The 18558-nt window shown below is 40.1% G+C and overlaps 1 protein-coding gene and 1 long non-coding RNA gene across 2 annotated transcripts in view; one reads left to right on the top strand and one right to left on the bottom strand.

The window, feature by feature from the left end:
• The window catches only part of LOC140381255 (uncharacterized), a 246014-nt gene that overhangs the window by 182198 nt on the left and 45258 nt on the right, over window positions 1–18558 (bottom strand). The window lies entirely within an intron of this gene.
• The window catches only part of LOC140381253 (EMILIN-1-A-like), a 55983-nt gene continuing 46903 nt past the window's right edge, over window positions 9479–18558 (top strand). Inside the window, exon 1 of the mRNA XM_072465286.1 lies at window positions 9479–9715. Coding sequence (XP_072321387.1) covers window positions 9561–9715 — 155 coding nt within the window. The 5' untranslated portion in view covers window positions 9479–9560. The remainder of the gene's footprint in view (window positions 9716–18558) is intronic.

The raw sequence follows: 18558 nt of genomic DNA, 5'->3' as shown, positions 1-18558 counted from the left end.
TTCGCAGAATAGCATTTGTTTTAGGTTTATAATTTCACTTCCTCTTTGTAATCGATGACATCACACCAGGAAATTACTCGGCAATCACTGGGCAAAGACTCATCTAATGACGTAATTATTTCATTTAAGTAGTCTTTAGAGGGTCAAAAACATTTGTTTATTTTGTGTATATTCTGCATAAATTGGAATGAATGTCTGTGGTGAGATGTCACTTACAGTCATTTTCTACAGATTTTCAGTTATCTCCACAATTACCTACTCGATTGGTGCTATAAACTATAATGAATATGTACAACAGGTATAAATACACAGAATAAGGTCAAAATTAGAGCATTTTAACATTAGCAACTAGCATCAAAATTAGCATGCTCGCTAACAACCAACATTTCTCAAGTTATTCTGAACAAATTGTATCAGAAACATCGTGGGCCACAACAGTTTTACTATGAATTTTTATATTCATGTCCTCGAGCACCACAATATACATAAGTGAACTCGAAAATTGTGCTCAAAGTTAAATATTGACAAATATTTAATATTTGCCGCCAAATGTATCAAATATGTAAACAATATAATTTCATTAATTTGCTGCTGCATTTAAAGGAACGACAAATCTTTCTTCACTTAATATACAATACATGTTTAATATTATAGACTATTCAATTATTATAGAGAAATGTATGTAATGTTATTCTAATTTGTTAATTTAAAAAAAAAAAAAAAAAATCAGAAACAGTGACATTCTGAAAGTTTATAGAGAAATGTCCCCTTGTGTGGATATTAAAGGATTATCTTATCTTAAAACAACTGCAACTAAAACTGGAACTAAACCTGGACTGGATCAGGACCAAACCAAGTCAAACCGGGCTCAAACTGGGACCAAATCCTTTTGAATGGAGTCTTTGACCTCCACGTGCTGCGTCTCTGGAATGTTCTGTGCTTAATACAAAACTCCATTTAAGACGTGCGGCTGGTGAAACTAAAAACAGTGGTTATGTCCTGGGTGGTCCCCTGGTCTCTGTCTGTTTTCGGGACATGGGGGCGTGGCTACAGTGTGAATCATAACATCTGATAAGCCTGATTTCCATCCGTCCGTCCATCGCACGCCGCTCCTAAACGCCGCTCCTAAACGCCGCTCAGAATTTGGTCAGCGCGTTTACTCCAGATCCGCTCTGAGCATGTGATCGATGACCAGGCGCTGACAGGAAACGTGTTTTTCCAAATCATTTTTCATCATGGTCAGAAAAGGAGCAAAAAGCCTGGAACGTAATGTTGTTGGTTGTGAAATAATAAAACAATAATATTCAGTTTATCATCTGGACTCAAAACTAGATGTTTCGACTCTCATCCAAGTCCTTCTCAATCTGTGGTTCGAGTCCGTGAACTCAAATATGTAACCTTTCTCTGTGGCTGTTGAAACTGCTCTTCTTTGTTACCTCACAGCCCTGCACTGGGCTCTTAACATTCTATTGTAAACTGACTGTTGTTCCCTCCTCACTGAGTACCGGCTCAGCATCAGATGCCCTGGGTGTCTCCTGCTCCATGGATTTAAAATACTATTATATACAACCTCAAGATCAAACCTTAAACCTGTCGCTCCTGCCTCACTCTGCTCCTGTCACCCTGCTCCTGTCGCTCCCTGCTTCTGTCGCTCCTGCTCCTGTCACTCCTGCTCCTGTTGCTCCTGCCTCTCTCTGCTCCTGTCGACCTGCTCCTGTCGCTCCCTGCTCCCTGTTGCTCCTGCTTCTGTCGCTCCTGCTTCTGTTGCTCCTGCTCCTGTCACTCCTGCTCCTGTTGCTCCTGCCTCTCTCTGCTCCTGTCGACCTGCTCCTGTCGCTCCCTGCTCCCTGTTGCTCCTGCTTCTGTCGCTCCTGCTTCTGTTGCTCCTGCTCCTGTCACTCCTGCTCCTGTTGCTCCTGCCTCTCTCTGCTCCTGTTGACCTGCTCCTGTCGCTCCCTGCTCCCTGTTGCTCCTGCTTCTGTCGCTCCTGCTCCTGTCACTCCTGCTCCTGTTGCTCCTGCCTCTCTCTGCTCCTGTCACCCTGCTCCTGTCGCTCCCTGCTTCTGTCGCTCCTGCTCCTGTCACTCCTGCTCCTGTTGCTCCTGCCTCTCTCTGCTCCTGTCACCCTGCTCCTGTCGCTCCCTGCTCCTGTCACTCCTGCTCCTGTTGCTCCTGCCTCTCTCTGCTCCTGTCGACCTGCTCCTGTCGCTCCCTGCTCCCTGTTGCTCCTGCTTCTGTCGCTCCTGCTTCTGTTGCTCCTGCTCCTGTCACTCCTGCTCCTGTTGCTCCTGCCTCTCTCTGCTCCTGTTGACCTGCTCCTGTCGCTCCCTGCTCCCTGTTGCTCCTGCTTCTGTCGCTCCTGCTCCTGTCACTCCTGCTCCTGTTGCTCCTGCCTCTCTCTGCTCCTGTCACCCTGCTCCTGTCGCTCCCTGCTTCTGTCGCTCCTGCTCCTGTCACTCCTGCTCCTGTTGCTCCTGCCTCTCTCTGCTCCTGTCACCCTGCTCCTGTCGCTCCCTGCTCCTGTTGCTCCTGCTTCTGTCGCTCCTGCTCCTGTCAATCCTGCTCCTGTCGCTCCTGCTCCTGCTCCTGTCACTCCTGCTCCTGTTGCTCCTGCCTCTCTCTGCTCCTGTCACCCTGCTCCTGTCGCTCCCTGCTCCTGTTGCTCCTGCTTCTGTCGCTCCTGCTCCTGTCAATCCTGCTCCTGTCACTCCTGCTCCTGTCGCTCCCTGCTCCTGTCACTCCTGCTCCTGTCACTCCTGCTCCTGTTGCTCCTGTCACTCCTGCTCCTGTCGCTCCTGCTCCTGCCGCTCCTGCCACTCCTGCCACTCCTGCCGCTCCTGTTCCTGTTGCTCCTGCTCCTGTTGTTCCTGTCGCTCCTGCCACTCCCTGCTCCTGCCGCTCCCTGCTCCTGTCACTGATAGTGTGGGTCGTGTCACCTTGACCTCTGTTAAAGCTCAGATACGGGACATCCCCCTCAGCCTCACACAGGATGTTTGCTGCTCTCGCTCCGATAACAAACTGCTATTTATATATTTACGAGACACGAGACAGGAACGAGAGCTGTGACCGCACCACGACCTCACCACGACCTCACCACGACCTCACCACGAGCCAATCACAGGCCGTCATAATAGTTCAATATCACTAGTTTACAGATGTAAGCAGAATAGTCAGTTGTTTTCAGCAGTATTTCACTAGTTTACAAGCGCCGTAGTATCAGTAGCAGTAGTAGTAGTTTGTATAAGCATTACACAAGAAGGTATTAGTGGTATTCACAGATATATAATCACAGTGCTTCACAGTAATAAAAGATAACGTCCAATACAAAGTAAGTAAGTAAGTTTGAGCAGACAAAACACAAACAGAGAGCAAAAGTCAGCTTCAAAATGGAGGAAGACCAAGGGCTCCGGACTGAGCGATGAGGTTTGATCGGGTCAGATACACTGGACTCAAAAAACATAAAAGCAAATCAATGAAATTGAAAATTACATTTACATGTTCAAGGTTCAAGTTTTCTTTATTTGTACCTGTAAATGTGTTTGCATATGGGATGACAGCAGCCCAAAAACATAGACATTAAGACAACACAGGAACATGAAAATCTGGATTAAACTAGGACTAAACCTGCACCAGACCAGGACTAAACGAAGGAAACATCAGGACTAAAATGGCTAAATTTAGCAGTGAATTCAGCCTTTGAATAGATGTTGTTGTATCTGAAGCATGTTTGGTAATGCATTTAATAATAGTACACCTTTAACTAGTAGTAGTAGTATTGCAGTATCATTCAGTGCACAGTTGTAGTACACACACTGCACTTTTAGACTGACTTGGCTCCTGTCTCATCTCCAGAAAGTCCCAGAGCACCCACTGATTGTAATCTGACCTTTTCTCTGTGGGGGCAATAAAACGCCACTGTAGATAAGATCTGACATGTTAATCATGACAAAGACAATTAGCCACAAACAAAACAGAAGCGGTTCACCTCAGGCGCTGTGTGAGAATGAAGCAGAAGAGAAGCAGGAAAGTGAATTGAGTAAAGTAAAAGAGTATTTGGAGAACAAGAAACTGTCTGGACATAACAACTGATTTATGATTTGTAATTTGAAGGATAAAACCTTAATAAGATGAAAAAAGAAGGGGAAAAAATGATTTAGAGAAGGAATGTATAAACGAAATCTATGGAAGATATATTTTTTAATTGGATTTTGAACATGACGGATGTTTTCAGTTTAAAAAAATAACGTTTCTAGTGCCAAAATTGTATAAATTGTATACATTTTAAAATTTTAAAATTGTATACATTTTATAAATGTTATGAATGCAATTTTAGTCGCTGAATATTGCAGTATACATTTTTATTGTGTTTTTCTCTTAAAAACTTAACGCCAGATCTTCACGCTCATAAATTCCGAGCGTGACATTTGCAGTGACTTAAGTGTAGTACGACATTAGTAACAGATCCTAAGTGAGCTCATCTTTTTCACTTTTTTACTCTCTGAATTAAACGGCTGCTCTGAATTTGACTGCTGAATTTGAAGAAATGAAATTGTAGATATTGAATATTTGTATAAAATGTATTTTTCCAAATTCAGTATCTAAAATTCAAAATAAAAGCATTTTAAATTAATTGAAGAACACAAAAAATACAAAATTAATAAAACAAAGTCAGTATGAAATTAGTTGTTATTATTATTATTTTCTAATTATTATTTTTTCTAATTATTATTTTTTAGATTTTATTGTTCAAAATACTTACTTGCATTTTATGCTTGCTCTCTGTATCAGTTTTTTTTTCTGCTCTGTAATTTATATTGAGTTCTAAAACTTTTGTCACTTGTACATTTACTCACGATAACTGAAAACAGTACAATATATAATTCAAGTAACAGGAAATATCAGAAAACTATGTTATAAAGTGCCTGTAAAAAACGTGCTGTGGCCTGTACCTCATTATAATGCATAATTCATAATGGACAATTCAGGATTAGTAACTACTTAATTATAAGCCTGAATCAGTTTTAATAAACTATACCTTCGTTATGAATTAAGTCTTTGTTCGTGCTTTATTAAGGCCATAAATAGTTATTATAAATTTTAGTATTACATTTTCTAAAATAGTAGTTAGAAAGAAGAAGAGATGGAATGTGATTTTAAAGCTCTAAAATAAATAGATTAAAGAGTGTTTTGTCCACTGACTCTCACTGTGTCTGTTTGTCCAAATGACTCTTTGTGCTTCAAGGCCTGTGACATTGACCTGCTCCTCTGAAGTGGCTCCTCCTCTTTTACAAACTGTCTGGGGGTCGCGACCTTTGAACCCCGGGGGTCACAGAGGTTTACAGACACCTGAGAATAACTCTGAACAGAACTCTGCAGATATTTACGGACTGAAGCTGCTTTTAATCACCAGCAAACTATGCTGGGAATGTTTGTTCTAAATTAATGCAAACCCAACTATATTTGTTTCAGAAAGACTATATATTTTACAATCTCAAAGGTTTACAGACACTTGGAATTGGAGATATGATATGAAATCAAGATTCAAAAGTCACATTTATGTCAAAACTTAATAAAATGATGATTTAGTGCATTTAGCAAAATGTCAAATTAAACCTATTTAAACTAAACTTTATAGTTTAATACAGTTATTTTTCCTTGATCCAGAGTCTGTCGCTGGCTCATTTTATCAACACATGAGGCCCATTTTCCTAATGTCAGGTAAAGTGAACCACAAAGTAAGACTTATAAAACAGATTTTTTTCCCGCTGAATAAATATGCAGAGGTTTAAATTGATGTTATGGCAAAAAGTGGCTAAATCTTCCTGATTTCACCCCTTTGTCATTTCGATCCCTGAAGAACAAGTGAAATAAAGACCAGGACACACTTCAGACGAGTGAAAAGTGCAGCTAATGCGACAGGAGTTAAATGTTTCCCGAAGTGTAGGCCGGGCCGTCACCCTTCGCCGTCACCGGCTGTAAAATGTTTATAGTCCACACATTTTGCACCATTCGGGTGTTTTTGAATATAATGATTTAAAGTTCCCCAGTTCCCCAGTGTCCAGTATATTTGAATTTCTGTTACTGTTACTGGTTTTCCCACAGCAGCCTCCAGGTCAGCAGCAGGGAGGAGGTGGAGGAGGAGGAGGAAGAGAAGGAGGTGGAGGAGGAAGTGGAGGAGGAAGAGAAGGAGGTGGAGGAGGAAGTGGAGGAGGAAGAGAAGGAGGACGAGGAGGAAGAGGAGGAGGAAGTGGAGGTGGAGGAGAAGAGGAGGAGGTGGAGGAGGAGGAAGAGGAGGAGAGGGATGAGGAGGACGAGCACGAGGAGGACGAGGAGGCGCAGAGGAACCAGAGCGTTTGGTTTGATCTCCATCGTTTAGACGGTTGTTGACCATCTTGAAAAGAATGAAGAGACGATGTAACGTGTCATGTGACCAAACTGACTGAAGATCAAACCCGAGTTTCAAAGTCTCTTCGTCGAACCAGTTTCAGAATGATTTATGTCCACGATGTACAAAGAAATTACTGTGAACAACAAATTGTCAATTCACACATCGACGCAGTGAGGCACATTTTAACACAGAAGGATTCATTATGAAGAGTTGTATATTTAACTGGCCGAGAAGGAGGGTCTAAGGACACGAGACGCTGGGACATGTCTAAGGACACGGGGCGCTGGGACATTTGTCTAAGGACACGGGACGCTGGGACATTTGTCTGAGGACACGGGATGCTGGGACATTTGTCTAAGGACACGAGACGCTGGGACATTTGTCTAAGGACACGGGACGCTGGGACATTTGTCTAAGGACACGGGACGCTGGGACATTTGTCTAAGGACACGAGACGCTGGGACATTTGTCTAAGGTCACGGGACGCTGGGACATTTGTCTAAGGACACGAGACGCTGGGACATTTGTCTAAGGACACGGAACGCTGGGACATTTGTCTAAGGACACGGGACGCTGGGACATTTGTCTAAGGACACGGGACGCTGGGACATTTGTCTAAGGACACGGGACGCTGGGACATTTGTCTGAGGACACGAGATGCTGGGACATTCGTCTAAGGACACGGGACGCTGGGACATTTGTCTAAGGACATGAGACATTGGGACATTTGTCTAAGGACACGGGACGCTGGGACATTTGTCTAAGGACACAGGACACTGGGACATTTGTCTGAGGACATGGGACACTGGGACATTTGTCTAAGGACACGAGACATTGGGACATTTGTCTAAGGACACGGGACGCTGGGACATTTGTCTGAGGACACGGGATGCTGGGACATTTGTCTGAGGACACGGGACGCTGGGACATTTGTTTGAGGACACGGGACGCTGGGACATTTGTCTGAGGACACGGGATGCTGGGACATTTGTCTAAGGACACGGGACGCTGGGACATTTGTCTGAGGACACGGGACGCTGGGACATTTGTCTGAGGACACGGGATGCTGGGACATTTGTCTGAGGACACGGGACGCTGGGACATTTGTCTAAGGACACGGGACGCTGGGACATTTGTCTGAGGACACGGGACGCTGGGACATTTGTCTGAGGACACGGGATGCTGGGACATTTGTCTGAGGACACGGGACGCTGGGACATTTGTCTGAGGACACGGGATGCTGGGACATTTGTCTGAGGACACGGGACGCTGGGACATTTGTCTGAGGACACGGGATGCTGGGACATTGCCAAGTCCCTATGAACATTGTTTCATCTGTTTTTCACTGTCGTCTCTCGAGGAAACTGCCTCAGTGATATTAATTATTGGGGATTGTAGCGTATCATGAGGTGAGCTTATACTTATTGCTGTTTTATGCATTTCAAATGAGGAGGATACACTTTGAAATGAGGCTGCACTGCCCCTTACAGACCCAGTGTGCAGTGTCTAAGTAACAGTTTGTAATAAATTGTAACAGTTTATATTAGTTTGTAACCGTGTGTAACAGTTTATATTAGTGTGTAACAGTTTATATTAGTGTGTAACAGTTTGTAACAGTTTATATTAGTGTGTAACAGTTTATATTAGTGTGTAACAGTTTGTAACAGTTTATATTAGTGTGTAACCGTTTATATTAGTGTGTAACAGTTTGTAACAGTTTATATTAGTGTGTAACAGTTTATATTAGTGTGTAACAGTTTGTAACAGTTTATATTAGTGTGTAACAGTTTATATTAGTGTGTAACAGTTTGTAACAGTTTATATTAGTGTGTAACAGTTTATATTAGTGTGTAACAGTTTATATTAGTGTGTAACAGTTTGTAACAGTTTATATTAGTGTGTAACAGTTTATATTAGTGTGTAACAGTTTGTAACAGTTTATATTAGTGTGTAACAGTTTATATTAGTGTGTAACAGTTTGTAACAGTTTATATTAGTGTGTAACAGTTTATATTAGTGTGTAACAGTTTATATTAGTGTGTAACAGTTTGTAACAGTTTATATTAGTGTGTAACAGTTTATATTAGTGTGTAACAGTTTGTAACAGTTTATATTAGTGTGTAACAGTTTGTAACAGTTTATATTAGTGTGTAACATTTTTTAACAGTTTATATTAGTGTGTAACAGTTTGTATTAGTGTGTAACAGTTTGTATTAGTGTGTAACAGTTTATATTAGTGTGTAACAGTTTGTATTAGTGTGTAACAGTTTGTAAGAGTTTATATTAGTTTTTATTAGTTTGTAACCGTTTATATTAGTTTGTAAAAGTTTATATTAGTGTGTAACAGTTTGTATTAGTGTGTAACAGTTTATATTAGTGTGTAACAGTTTGTAACAGTTTGTATTAGTGTGTAACAGTTTATATTAGTGTGTAACAGTTTGTATTAGTGTGTAACAGTTTGTAAGAGTTTATATTAGTTTTTATTAGTTTGTAACCGTTTATATTAGTTTGTAAAAGTTTATATTAGTGTGTAACAGTTTGTAACAGTTTGTATTAGTGTGTAACAGTTTATATTAGTGTGTAACAGTTTGTAACCGTTTATATTAGTTTATAAAAGTTTATATTAGTGTGTGAGTTTGTATGAAAGTCTGTGTCATCAGGAGCGGGGCAGGGGCGGGCGCAGGAGCCGGGGCAGGAGCGCGGAGGGGCGGAGGAGGAGGAACACTTTTGCTCCGCAGCTGGACTCGCCTCTCTCTCTGTCGCAAGCGCTTTTGTTTTCCGCGCGCAGATGATAAAAGTTGTGAAAGCTGCTGCGCTCCCGGGACCACCGCGTCAGGACGTCCGGACTCTACCGACCCGTGGGCTTTAGACCGGACCTGCTCTGGACCTGCTCTGGACCTGCTCTGGACCTCCTGGACTCTGTTAGTTAGGGTTTGGTGGTCTTGGAGCAGGAGTTGGCACATCTGGATGCGCACGCACGAGAGAGAGTGGCCGATGGCGCAGGGTCTGGGAGCGTCCCGCCGCGGCTGACCTCGATCACGGACTCTAGCCCCTGTCCTCGTGCTGGTCCCCGGTCCGTGATTCGCGGGGCCGTGGCCGGAGGAGCAGGAGGAGGAGGAGGAAGAGGAGCAGGAGGAGGAGCAGGAGGAGGAGGAGGAGGAGGAGGAAGAGGATGGCCGCGCTGTGGACGCTGCAGCTGCTCGTGCTCTGGACCTGCGCGTGCGCTCCGGGGCGCGGACACGCCAAGAGCGCGTTCCCGATGCACACAGCCTACAGCCTGTACTCCAACGGACACGCGCACGGGGCACGCGCCTCCAGCAGACACAGGTAACGCGCGTGACAGTTCAGAAGAACGACTTTGTGTCATCAAAGACAGTTTGACATCTAATACACACCTTATCATCTTAACTCCATTCAAAGTTTATTAGAGCTGAAAAGACTAGTTTAATGTTCATTAGGCCACACCTTAATTAGCCCGAATAAAACAAGAACAAAGACCTAATTCATAATAAACTGTTATTTTATTAACAGTGATTAAAGCTTTGCCTATCCCGCCTACACGTTAGACCTTTAATTAGTTAAGTCTTAAAAAAAAAATCATGAATTAAGTCTTTGTATGTTTTATTCAAGCTAATTAAGATGCCGTCATTCTAAAGTTACCTGCATTTTTTATTCTCCTGATCTTGTTCCTTTGCTCTGCGTCGCAGCACGATTCACTCTGTGGGATAAGAAACCGGTCTCTAATCGTATTGTATATTATCATAGTGTTGAATATTTGTTACATATTTTAAACCTTCACCGAATACGTGCTTGTACTAACAAACTCCTCACAATAGTTTTATTTATAAGTTATCACACATTCATTTAGTTGTTGGGCCATAGTTCCCGGGGCTGGTTTAGGACACTGTGGGGGGCGTGAACTTGAGACGTCCTGAACTCGACCCTAAAACCCTCCGACCGCAGATACAACGGCACATTTATGATGGTGTGCGTGGCCTCTGAGGATGGGACACTTCGGCCTCTGAAAAGATGCTCGTGTCAAACTTCTGCTTTGTTTGGAGTCTTGCTCGCTCGTTGCATCATCTGTTGTTTAAAATCAGTCCAACACAAGATTCTGTCCCATGGCCATGTCGTTCATCACCCGAGATCGTTTTGTGTTCGATTCTCAAGGCATCGCTGCAGATTTAACTGAGACTTAACTGAGACTAAACTGAGACTAAACTGAGACTAAACTCAGACTAAACTCAGACTAAACTGAGACTAAACTGAGACTAAACTGAGACAAAACTGAGACTTAACTGAGACTAAACTAAGACTAAACTGAGACTAAACTGAGTCTAAACCTGGTCCAACATGGGACCAAACCAGGGCCTAGTGAAAAGGTGAATTCACAACTCAAAACTAACCTTAAATTAATAATCAGAATCAGAATTACTTGTATTAATTCCCAGTCAGTTATGACTTGGCAATATCTAAAAATGATAAACTCAATAATTTACAAAAAAGTGTGTCATCAGTAAACATATTCTGTTCTGAAAGATGAACCTGGAGCAAAGCCGCTCGCCTGATCGTAGATATTTAAAGATAAATCACAAAACATAAAAGTATCTTTTCATAGTTAACTCTTCCCAGTCGCTCCTTATTCCAAGGAAACGTTTCAAAGCTAATCATCTGGACAAAGTTTAAAAAACCTTTCACAGTGTAAATAAGATAATCCTTTATTGTCCACACATGGGGAAATTTCATTGTAAAGATAGAGATAGATTGGTCGATATATTGGACTGTTATTTGCACATTCTAGTTATCGACCTTAATCCTCCAGCACAGGCCGATATTCGGTTTTCACCTGCCGCCAAAAGAACACACAAAACTTCATTTGAACAATTGAACACACAAAATAAGACTGGGTTTGAGCTTAAACAGGGCTGTGGTTATTTATCAGCACAAACATTATACATCAGAACTTATCGGCTACAGTCAACTTCGATATTTGGATGGTAACTGTGATTATTCAAGTCACAGTATCATCGCAAGAACCAAAAATGTGATAATCGTGACCATTTTAGAAGCACATTTTTAAGTCTTTTAAACGTTACTTTTGTTTTTATGTTGCTGTTTTTGTCACATTAACTTGTTAACTTGTGATTATAAACGTTTTATTGCGAAAAGCCGGTCACAAAGGTATGCAAATGAGGAATAGCAACGTGTTGAGATGAGAGAAAACTATATATTTTGCTGTTGTTACATAATTTTGAGTGTCTTCTTGCTTTTTGTTTTATTATCATAGAATAAATATTAATATTGATATATATATATTTTGGATTTTTCGCTTCGGTCAGAAATATGGTCCATTTGCAATGTCCACATCAGGGGTTCTGAGGCCCGAATACATAGTCCTGAGCGTTCACTCTTATCCGATCATCTGTCTTGGGTCCTTCACTAAAGTCGACCTGGAGCCCAAAGAGAACCGGACCGCTTTGGGGATAAAACTTCCCAGGGTCCACTTTGGAAAGCTCAAGTGAGACCTGAGACACTTTCAGACTGATCTGCTCCAAAGTGAACCAGTAAACGCGGCTATCGTCAGTAGTAGTTAGTAGTTAGTTGTATTGATAAGGCAAATGTTGTCTTGAGTTGTTAAGCAGAAGATTTACTGAGGTAAACACATGAGCCGTATCTGCTCTTTTACTGTGGGAAAGGCGACTCCTCAAACGCGTCCGACGGCTCAGTTTTACATCCGACGTCGCTGGTTTTGGAGGATTTGTGGAGGCGAGTGTGAAAGGTGCGACTCTGGTCCTAAACCCGGAGCCCTGAGCGGCGAGGATGGGTTTAACTGCACACAGGTGTCCACACACACACACACACACACACCACACACACACACACACACACACACACACACACACAGATGCACGCTCACACTTAACCTCAGCACAGGGGGGAGTCAAAGGTCACTGCTGTTTGTCAGCCGCCTGTGTCCTCTGATCTAAAGTCAAGTGTTTTAGGGAGCTGAGGAAGAGGACTTTTCTTTTCTTTCTTATTTTATTCTAATTAGATTTGTTTTATTTTATTTATTTTATTTATTTTATTTATTTTATTTATTTTATTTATTTTATTTATTTTATTTTTTTTATTTTTTTTATTTATTTTATTTATTTTATTTATTTTATTTATTTTATTTATTTTATTTATTTTATTTATTTTATTCACATAAATTAGGTATACAGGTATATCGTATACAACTTGAGGCAACAGAATATTACAAATTAAGTACACAAATGCAACAACAAAAAGGAGACAGGAGAGATTGCTGTAATAAATGTAACCGTTCCACGATATTCATTATTTTAGTAGCTTTATTGTTTGAGACATTGTCTAGAGATTGAGCATAATTACGTTTTCAGTTCTGTGGTTAACATTGTGGTAAGTGGTTGGCTATTTAAAGATTTGGATTTGTGTAAATAATATTTTCCCGAGCAAAAAGTGAACTATATTTGTTGGTGGTGATGTTTGAGTCAGACCAAGTTCATTCTTACTGTTCTTTTCTGCCAGATTTATGTTTTTAGTTTGGTCTTTTATCGATTTTATTGGGAACAGAATAAAGAAAGAAGTGGCTTAAATTTGTAAATTGAGCTGATGTTGTTTTATCTTTGGTGATGCTAAAACGTTTGTGTTGTACTGATGTTTACTGTCTAAAAAACATTAAAAAAGAGCTTGCTGATTATAAATATTTCTGGTTTAAAGTTATCGCTCTCTACTTCATTGCAAGCATCCTAATTATTCGCCCTGATGAAGTTTTAAGTTTTCTTGTTTTAACTTGTTTTTCTCACCTTTCAAATGTATAAGAACAACACAAAAATAAATGAATATCAACCAAACATGAAAATACTCAATTAAGGCATATTCAAATAAAAATAACGGTCCCAACCAGTCCAAAGTCCAGATATTTAAAAAAGTGTTTTAGAGTTTATTTGGACTGTGTTAAAGTAGGATTACCAACAAAATAAGCAGAGAATAACTCGTTTGACTAAAAATAGCCTTTTCTATCTTGAAAACAAAAACACCACTGCACTTGAAATAAAACAAAACTCAAGTTCTATTGGCAAATCTTGATTTAAGAAAGTAAAAATAAACTCAAATCAAGATAAATACACATCAAATCAAGATAAATACAACTTAATCGCTGTTTCACTTATTATTGTATTCAAGAGTGCACGTTTTTCCAGTGAATGCATAATGAAAATAATCTCTGGCTAAAATAATGGTTCAGTCGCGGCGCTAAACGGCTTTTGACTTTGGTGTTCCGCCTGAGCCACCGCGGCCTCACACACAGTCGTAACGTGTTCAGGATACGGAGTGTAAGATATCATAAAAAACCTTGTATTGAGAACAAGCAGATCAAACGCGGGAGCAGCTGTTCAGACTTAATCACAGATCACACTTCAAACTCTGCTTTAGGAGAGGCTTTTAACAGGTCGGGACAAGGAAAAGTCCCAACGAACACAGTGCACAATGTAAAGCCCGAGCTGTAATGTACGGAAAACCCGGAATAAAGAAAGGAAAGGTCTTATATCACACAATCCGAGGTCTTTTGTCTGTCAGAAGTTGATTAATTGATGCTGTAAAGTTTTTATAGTGCGTTTATTAAATTACAAGTGTTCTGAAACAGTGAGCGGTGTTGCCACTCCACAGATCTGACCAGTAACTCGGCCTGGAAGCATTACTGGGTTGTCTCAATGGGGATAGCTATGTTTAATGCCATCCTGTGCCATCGTGGTTACTCGAGACTCAAACCTGTGACCTGTGAGTTTTTCAAATGTAATGTTGTGTCGTCTGCTGCGTTGTCCCGTGCTACTTTTGTCGACATGTTTGTTTCTGTGCATGTTTCACCCAGTAATCTGTCTGTATATGGACTCCTAATCTTGTATATTTATTTTTTACTAATCCTAATTGTACTATATATAATGTAAAAGTACCTCAAATGTAGGACAATACAGGATTAACAAACATCAAACATGTAGGAATCAAACAAAATACAACTATATATATATATATATATATATTTTTTTTTTTTCATAATTTGTCCCTTTTGCTGGATCTTCGTTATATTTACTGTCCTAAAAACAGTCCCTCACATTCTCATATAAACTAGTTTTTATCTTCCCATAATAATCACCTTTACTACAGTAAAACGTGCGCATCCGTTTGTCCAGGTGTTTCTGCACTTGCACCTTCAGACACGACTCTGCCACTAAATACAGAGTCGTACATGTTTACAGTACAGTGTAACAGTCTTTACTGGAGTCTCATATTGTACAGTGTAAGAGTCTTTACTGGAGTCACATATTGTACAGTGTAACAGTCTTTACTGGAGTCTCATATTGTACAGTGTAAGAGTCTTTACTGGAGTCACATATTGTACAGTGTAACAGTCTTTACTGGAGTCACATATTGTACAGTGTAACAGTCTTTACTGGAGTCACATATTGTACAGTGTAACAGTCTTTACTGGAGTCACATATTGTACAGTGTAACAGTCTTTACTGGAGTCACATATTGTACAGTGTAACAGTCTTTACTGGAGTCACATATTGTACAGTGTAAGAGTCTTTACTGGAGTCACATATTGTACAGTGTAAGAGTCTTTACTGGAGTCACATATTGTACAGTGTAAGAGTCTTTACTGGAGTCACATATTGTACAGTGTAACAGTCTTTACTGGAGTCTCATATTGTACAGTGTAACAGTCTTTACTGGAGTCTCATATTGTACAGTGTAACAGTCTTTACTGGAGTCACATATTGTACAGTGTAACAGTCTTTACTGGAGTCACATATTGTACAGTGTAAGAGTCTTTACTGGAGTCACATATTGTACAGTGTAACAGTCTTCATATTGTACAGTGTAAGAGTCTTTACTGGAGTCACATATTGTACAGTGTAACAGTCTTTACTGGAGTCTCATATTGTACAGTGTAACAGTCTTTACTGGAGTCACATATTGTACAGTGTAAGAGTCTTTACTGGAGTCACATATTGTACAGTGTAAGAGTCTTTACTGGAGTCACATATTGTACAGTGTAAGAGTCTTTACTGGAGTCACATATTGTACAGTGTAAGAGTCTTTACTGGAGTCACATATTGTACAGTGTAACAGTCTTTACTGGAGTCACATATTGTACAGTGTAAGAGTCTTTACTGGAGTCTCATATTGTACAGTGTAAGAGTCTTTACTGGAGTCACATATTGTACAGTGTAAGAGTCTTTACTGGAGTCTCATATTGTACAGTGTAAGAGTCTTTACTGGAGTCACATATTGTACAGTGTAACAGTCTTTACTGGAGTCTCATATTGTACAGTGTAAGAGTCTTTACTGGAGTCACATATTGTACAGTGTAACAGTCTTTACTGGAGTCACATATTGTACAGTGTAACAGTCTTTACTGGAGTCACATATTGTACAGTGTAACAGTCTTTACTGGAGTCACATATTGTACAGTGTAACAGTCTTTACTGGAGTCACATATTGTACAGTGTAACAGTCTTTACTGGAGTCACATATTGTACAGTGTAACAGTCTTTACTGGAGTCACATATTGTACAGTGTAACAGTCTTTACTGGAGTCTCATATTGTACAGTGTAACAGTCTTTACTGGAGTCACATATTGTACAGTGTAACAGTCTTTACTGGAGTCACATATTGTACAGTGTAACAGTCTTTACTGGAGTCACATATTGTACAGTGTAAGAGTCTTTACTGGAGTCACATATTGTACAGTGTAACAGTCTTTACTGGAGTCACATATTGTACAGTGTAAGAGTCTTTACTGGAGTCTCATATTGTACAGTGTAACAGTCTTTACTGGAGTCACATATTGTACAGTGTAACAGTCTTTACTGGAGTCTCATATTGTACAGTGTAACAGTCTTTACTGGAGTCACATATTGTACAGTGTAAGAGTCTTTACTGGAGTCACATATTGTACAGTGTAAGAGTCTTTACTGGAGTCACATATTGTACAGTGTAAGAGTCTTTACTGGAGTCACATATTGTACAGTGTAACAGTCTTTACTGGAGTCTCATATTGTACAGTGTAACAGTCTTTACTGGAGTCACATATTGTACAGTGTAAGAGTCTTTACTGGAGTCACATATTGTACAGTGTAAGAGTCTTTACTGGAGTCACATATTGTACAGTGTAACAGTCTTTACTGGAGTCACATATTGTACAGTGTAAGAGTCTTTACTGGAGTCTCATATTGTACAGTGTAACAGTCTTTACTGGAGTCACATATTGTACAGTGTAAGAGTCTTTACTGGAGTCACATATTGTACAGTGTAAGAGTCTTTACTGGAGTCACATATTGTACAGTGTAACAGTCTTTACTGGAGTCTCATATTGTACAGTGTAACAGTCTTTACTGGAGTCACATATTGTACAGTGTAACAGTCTTTACTGGAGTCTCATATTGTACAGTGTAACAGTCTTTACTGGAGTCTCATATTGTACAGTGTAACAGTCTTTACTGGAGTCACATATTGTACAGTGTAACAGTCTTTACTGGAGTCACATATTGTACAGTGTAACAGTCTTTACTGGAGTCACATATTGTACAGTGTAACAGTCTTTACTGGAGTCACATATTGTACAGTGTAACAGTCTTTACTGGAGTCTCATATTGTACAGTGTAAGAGTCTTTACTGGAGTCACATATTGTACAGTGTAACAGTCTTTACTGGAGTCACATATTGTACAGTGTAAGAGTCTTTACTGGAGTCTCATATTGTACAGTGTAACAGTCTTTACTGGAGTCTCATATTGTACAGTGTAACAGTCTTTACTGGAGTCTCATATTGTACAGTGTAACAGTCTTTACTGGAGTCACATATTGTACAGTGTAAGAGTCTTTACTGGAGTCACATATTGTACAGTGTAAGAGTCTTTACTGGAGTCACATATTGTACAGTGTAACAGTCTTTACTGGAGTCTCATATTGTACAGTGTAACAGTCTTTACTGGAGTCACATATTGTACAGTGTAACAGTCTTTACTGGAGTCTCATATTGTACAGTGTAACAGTCTTTACTGGAGTCTCATATTGTACAGTGTAACAGTCTTTACTGGAGTCACATATTGTACAGTGTAACAGTCTTTACTGGAGTCACATATTGTACAGTGTAACAGTCTTTACTGGAGTCTCATATTGTACAGTGTAAGAGTCTTTACTGGAGTCACATATTGTACAGTGTAACAGTCTTTACTGGAGTCACATATTGTACAGTGTAACAGTCTTTACTGGAGTCTCATATTGTACAGTGTAAGAGTCTTTACTGGAGTCACATATTGTACAGTGTAAGAGTCTTTACTGGAGTCACATATTGTACAGTGTAACAGTCTTTACTGGAGTCTCATATTGTACAGTGTAACAGTCTTTACTGGAGTCACATATTGTACAGTGTAACAGTCTTTACTGGAGTCACATATTGTACAGTGTAACAGTCTTTACTGGAGTCACATATTGTACAGTGTAAGAGTCTTTACTGGAGTCTCATATTGTACAGTGTAACAGTCTTTACTGGAGTCACATATTGTACAGTGTAAGAGTCTTTACTGGAGTCACATATTGTACAGTGTAAGAGTCTTTACTGGAGTCACATATTGTACAGTGTAAGAGTCTTTACTGGAGTCACATATTGTACAGTGTAAGAGTCTTTACTGGAGTCTCATATTGTACAGTGTAACAGTCTTTACTGGAGTCACATATTGTACAGTGTAACAGTCTTTACTGGAGTCACATATTGTACAGTGTAAGAGTCTTTACTGGAGTCACATATTGTACAGTGTAACAGTCTTTACTGGAGTCACATATTGTACAGTGTAACAGTCTTTACTGGAGTCACATATTGTACAGTGTAACAGTCTTTACTGGAGTCACATATTGTACAGTGTAACAGTCTTTACTGGAGTCACATATTGTACAGTGTAAGAGTCTTTACTGGAGTCACATATTGTACAGTGTAACAGTCTTTACTGGAGTCTCATATTGTACAGTGTAAGAGTCTTTACTGGAGTCACATATTGTACAGTGTAACAGTCTTTACTGGAGTCACATATTGTACAGTGTAACAGTCTTTACTGGAGTCACATATTGTACAGTGTAAGAGTCTTTAC

The sequence above is a fragment of the Eucyclogobius newberryi genome, unplaced genomic scaffold (genome assembly GCF_026437365.1).
Source record: "Eucyclogobius newberryi isolate DKJ021-1_F unplaced genomic scaffold, fEucNew1.0.hap1 SCAF_5, whole genome shotgun sequence".
NCBI classification, from domain to species: Eukaryota; Metazoa; Chordata; class Actinopteri; order Gobiiformes; family Gobiidae; genus Eucyclogobius; species Eucyclogobius newberryi.
This window is presented reverse-complemented; position numbering and strand designations above follow the sequence as displayed.